Raw genomic sequence first — 5,879 nt, 5'->3', positions numbered from 1 at the left:
ATAAATAAATAAAAAAATATATAAAATAATGGGATACAATGAGTGTAAGTGATTAAGAAACAAAAATTATACCAAATGAGCGGGGATACAGAAAAGTGTAAAAGTGTAGCCCTGACGAAGCCCTGCGAAATGTTGGCTCAATAAAATAGTATAATTATCTACTATTTGAGTATTTTTTTTTACCGCACCCGGACCATATTCCATTCATCTATACACACGGTCAATCAATAATCTTCCAGTATTAATTTTAATGTTTACATTTAATTAATAAAGTAGTTAGAACAAACAAATAGGTTTTATTTATTATATGTGTAGCGTAAGAAATTCATAACAATCAAAATCTTTAGGTGTGAACATCTCCTAAACAAAGCATTTACGGACATTGCTTCAGAGGAAATTATTTTCTTGTTTTGAGGTCCTTAGTTCATATTTTCAGTTAACCCTGAAACACCCTGCATATTTTTACATACAATACTAAATATTTAATACTATTAATTAAAGCCCTGAATAAAGAATCATAAAATTATAATAGATTAAAATCTCTATTTTATTTCCAGGAAACCGGAGATGATTTGGCGCAAGAACTAGGAAATACTGTGGCAGCATCAATCATAGGCGTGGATGTTGTGATCCAAAGAGCGCACAATGACAGCGATAACTATGCTAACACAGCCCAACACACTGCAGTACTCCAAGGAAACATTGGTATGGTGACAATGATATTAGGGCGTGGGGTAAATCTGAAAGCTAAGGATGAATATGGTCGGACACCACTAATGTTAGCATCATCTAGTGGCCATGTGGATGAAGTAAAACTTCTCATTGACCGAGGTGCGTCTCTCGATGACAGAGATAACTTTAGAGACACACCACTACATTATGCAGCACGAGAAGGGCATGTTGGTGTGGTGTCAGAGCTTTTGGCACATGGAGCAGATCTGAGAGATAAGGGAGCACAAGGTTGTACACCGCTAATGGTAGCATCTGCTACGGGACATTTAGATGTGGTGAAGTTTCTCATAGACCGAGGAGCACTTGTCAATGAAACAGATGATTTTGGTTACGCAGCCCTACACCATGCAGCACTAGCAGGATTTTTATACACGGTGATAACACTGTTAGACTATGGAGCAAATCCAAGCATTAAGACTGAAGAAGGAAGGACACCACTAATGACAGCATCTGAAACAGGACATTCGGTTGTGGTGAAGATTCTCTTTGACCGAGGAGCATCTGTCAATGATATAGATATTTCTGGGCGTACAGCTCTACATTTAGCAGCTACAGCAGGATTTTTAGACACAGTGATAATGCTGTTGGACTGTGGGGCAAATCCAACAATTAAGGGTAAAGATAGTAGTACACCACTATTGGCAGCATCTGTTACGGGACATTTGGATGTGGTAAAGATTCTCATAGACCGAGGAGCGCCTATCAATGATACAGATGCTTTTGGACACACAGCCCTACATCATGTAGCAACAGCAGGCTTTCTAGACATTGTGATGACATTATTGGACTCTGGAGCAAATCCAAGAGTTAAGGGTAAAGAAGGAGGTACACCATTAATGGCAGCATCTGTTATGGGACATTCGGATGTGGTGAAGTTTCTCATTGACCGAGGAGCGCCTGTCAATGATACAGATGATTCTGGATACACTGCCCTACATCATGCAGCTGCAGCAGGATTTTCAGACACCGCGATAACACTGTTAGACTGTGGAGCGAATCCCAGAGTAAAGGGTAAAAAAGGCAGGACACCACTAATGGCAGCATCTGTTACGGGACATTCGGCTATGGTGAAGATTCTCATTAGGCGAGGAGCCTCTGTCAATGATATAGATGATTCTGGATTCACAGCTCTACATACAGCAGCAGCAGCAGGATTTTTAGACACGGTTATAACACTGTTGGAATGTGGAGCAAATCCCAGAATTAAATCTAAAAAAGGTAACACAGCACTAATAGTAGCATCTGATTCTGGCCACTGGGATGTTGTAAACGTTCTTATTGACAGGGGTCGACCTTAATGGTAGGGATGTTGACTGATTTACTGCCTTAGGCATTGTAACAATGGGAAACAGGAGGAATATAATAGGTTACCTTCAATCAAAAGGTGGGATTAGGTGACGTCAACAGCCTCTATGAGTTCATGAGTGTGCCCTGTCTCATTGTTGGTATTATTAGTAAGCTCTGATGAGAATTTACTTTTAATAATCATAATTAATAGTGTAAAACTATTATATGAAGTAAGGAGTGAGGGATGTCTGATAGAAAAAAAAATGTGTGAGGGGGGTATTAGCAGACAATACACTTGAGAACATTTATATTGTCTGATAAATGTAATGATTCCTTATAAAACTGAAGTTTGGGCAGAGTAAGTTACTAAAATCAAATGTAAGGAAAATTGAAATTATTATTGCTTATCGATGTAAAAATTATTGATGCTGATTAAATTAAATAATTTAAAATTGATTATTTTTCGAGTAATAAACAATGTATCTGGATCAAATATAGATGGAGAGTTACGCAAATATTGATAGTAAAAACTTCCCTAAGCAAATTTTAAATGTGATTTATCTTAGTCAGTTTCAAGAATAATGTTGAAGAGAATAAATTTACCTTTGTTCAGTTTTTTAATAGTTTATTATTAGCTAATAAAAAAAAGTGACTGTGTGAACTTCTGGAAATTAAATGATGTATTAAAATCCTATTAGTAATATTTTTTTTACAAAAATTCAATAACAATTTTATTTATTATATTTTCTTTTGTAATTATATTGTTAAATAATGTTTTATTTAATTTTTGTGCTATATTTTCCACATTTCACCTCTCAAAGGTCCATCAATCCATAGCCATGTATGAGCATTATGATGCAATTCCATTGCTCAATAACATTCCACTTAAATTAGTATACAAAATTACTGTAATAAAGAAAAAAAAAATTATTACAAAAATGAAATTTTTAAATGTAATAGTGAGGTGTTTCAACAATTATTTGGTCTATCAATGGGATATTATTATCTATACGTTTACCAGATTAGCATTTTATAATTTTATAAACAATGCAGTAAAAATGAAAGCTTTGTTCAAATATATGAATGATATTTTTTCATTATAAAAGAGAAAGAAATGAGTAAAATGCTTAAAATTTTGAACAGTTACTATGGTAACCTATCATGATAGGTTTGAATCTAAAATGGAAGAAGGAAAGTAAACTGAAATTCCTAGAAATGTTGATAATTGGACAGGGAAAAAATATTATAACAGAATGGGCTAAGTAATAGTAAGTCCTTGTAGTAATATCATTTTAAATTGTTTTTCTTGTCATAATATGAAATATAATGTAACGAATAACTTTTTAATGAACTATTCAAAACAATAGAAAGAAATAGATTAACTAAAGTGAAAGAAAAAGTATGTGAAATGTTTTATGATAATTTTTATCCTAAAAGTTTAATGAAAAAAAGTGAAACTGAAATTTATTATTCAGCAGGAATTGAATTTCTTATGTTTTATGTGTGAAATTAACACAAAAAAAATTATTGTCCTACATGGGAGAATGTGAAAAATGTGGTAAGGAAAACTATTTTGCTAAACATTGTTCTAAAATTAATGTTTGGGACAAAGCCGGCTAACAAAATGATTCATTACAACTGGAGCACTGTGTGAAAATGACAATGCTGTTCATATAAGTCTCTACAAATTTTTTTTTGCAATAAAAGAATATTCATAGAACATTTAACTATATTCAATTTAAGTACTAATAGACATCAATATGTCAAACACTTTCTGAATAGTTTTTCTTAAACCACAAGTTTTGTCCGAAAAATATTATTTAGTATTAGTATCTTATATTTAAAAACATTTTGCTCATTTAATTGTTTTTCATTAACATTTATGCTAATGAACACTGTCAACTAAGACAAATAGGAAATATTAAAAATTAGATAATATTAAAATTATAATTATTATGCATCTTATACCATCAATTATTGGAATATTTTTGAATTAACGTAAGTTCAAATACCTTTCCCTTTAAACTGTATATTTATGAATGGTAATTAGACTTAATGAGATTTCCTAAGATTAATCCAAAATAATCTTATTAAGTAGTAATAAAGATTAAGGAAAAAACCATTCAGACCACTCTTAACCGATAATTTTTAATACTAAACTATATAATAATAAAAAACTTTTAAAAAATCGTATTACTAATTGCTGCACATGAATTCTTACCCCTGAAACAGGTTTAGAGTTTCATTCTTTGTCCAATAGAGCAATATCAATTGACACTTTAAGGTCACTCGTTTATTTAAATTTTATATTTTGTGATATTTTACATTATTTGTAAAATAAAATCAAAAAATGTTAACTGTTGTCATGAACAGAGCAGACATTGGAAACTGAAACATAAAATTTAAATATTGTGAAAAAAGTTAATAGAATCAATGATATAGATAAAATATTACTTTGATAATAAAAAATTTACATGTTTTATGTGCAAAAAGTTATAATATATTTCACAATTGTGAATTAAGAATTATTTACAATTTATAAATAATTCCTACGGAATATAGGATTGTTGGGTGCCTTAATTAGCACATCAATGCATTATGTTGATAAATAACATTTATTTAATCATTTGTATGTAAAATGAACATTTATCGTGGTAAAATTTATTTTTGTGGTAAATTTCATAATTTTAAGTTAAAAATTTAATAATTAAGATTTTGATTTTTGTTAAGACACCAGAACAACGCATTCTATATATATTTTATAAAACAAGCATTGAAAATCATGCACTTGTAATTAATGATATACACCAGCAATAGGAACTTATAAAACTTGGTGTTTTACATATTAAAGTGTATTAAGTTTTAAAGACTGAACAAATCAACAATTATTTTTAAACGTAAAGAAACAACAAAGTGACAATATAAAAGAAAACAACTTTTATTTGATTAACTATTCAGCCGATACCAGGCACTGATAATGACAGGACGTGAGTCCTTTATATCAGGTAGGTCTTTTCCTAATTAATAGGAACCCTACAGGATTTAAATGATGAATTTTCAGAATATTTTCTTTTAAAGTAGCTTTAATTTGTCGATTTGAAATATTAAAATTAAATTAATTTATTTTATTGAAGAGAATTAATACAATCTGCCATAAAATAAAAGCATTAAGTTTATATTAGTGTACAAATACTCATTCATACAATATATACAGAAGTAAAAGAAAACGGAGAAATAAGAAAAAGAAAAAATGTAAATAATAACAATATTACTCACTGAATTAAAATGTAACTTAAAATATTAATGATAAAGAAATATATAAACAATAAGATAATACTATCTAGATTTTTATAAATAAAAATATGAATCTATATCAAGAGTACAATAAAATAAAACTAATCACATAATAAAAATAAAATAATTCATGTACAAGACAAAGAAAATTAAATTTAAGTAACAATAAAATAAAAACAAATTCGCAACTATATACAATATTTACATTCAGCATGGGAATCTCGAGCCAAGTCTTGCCAACCCAGTGTGGAAACCAAGGCAGGACTCCACAAGATCCCAGTACTTCTCTCCCAGCCAAGTTACTGGCATCGAGGGTTAGTGGTTAAGTGGTTAAATGGTTTACTAGAAAATAGAAAACCAACACATATTGGAAAAGGGACAAAGTTCTACTTGGATATATTCAGATTTTTTATCTTAAGAACCCCCAACAATTTTCCTTTAGAAAATTTGATAATTTTACATACCATTTATTCTTACAGTTATTCTCAAGGAATTTAGTTAGAAAGATTTAAACTAATAAACTGTTTAAGAATATATATATGTATATGTATATGTGTGTATATATA

The 5,879-nt window shown here is 30.1% G+C and overlaps 1 protein-coding gene across 1 annotated transcript; it reads left to right on the top strand.

Annotated features, from left to right (window-relative positions):
* Nucleotides 1-563: 563 nt before the first annotated feature.
* Nucleotides 564-2,803, top strand: LOC106682588 (ankyrin repeat, PH and SEC7 domain containing protein secG; the record flags this gene model as incomplete). The annotated part of the gene is given in 1 exon segment (XM_014423528.3): nt 564-2,803. A coding segment is annotated over 1 exon segment (1,467 nt), but the record flags the coding sequence as incomplete, so codon positions are not given.
* Nucleotides 2,804-5,879: the final 3,076 nt, after the last annotated feature.

This window comes from Halyomorpha halys, unplaced genomic scaffold (genome assembly GCF_000696795.3).
Source record: "Halyomorpha halys isolate HHAL.00 unplaced genomic scaffold, Hhal_1.1 Scaffold426.1, whole genome shotgun sequence".
Taxonomy (NCBI): Eukaryota; Metazoa; Arthropoda; class Insecta; order Hemiptera; family Pentatomidae; genus Halyomorpha; species Halyomorpha halys.
The sequence above is the reverse complement of the archived record's forward strand: the minus strand, read 5'-3'. Positions and strand labels throughout refer to the sequence as shown.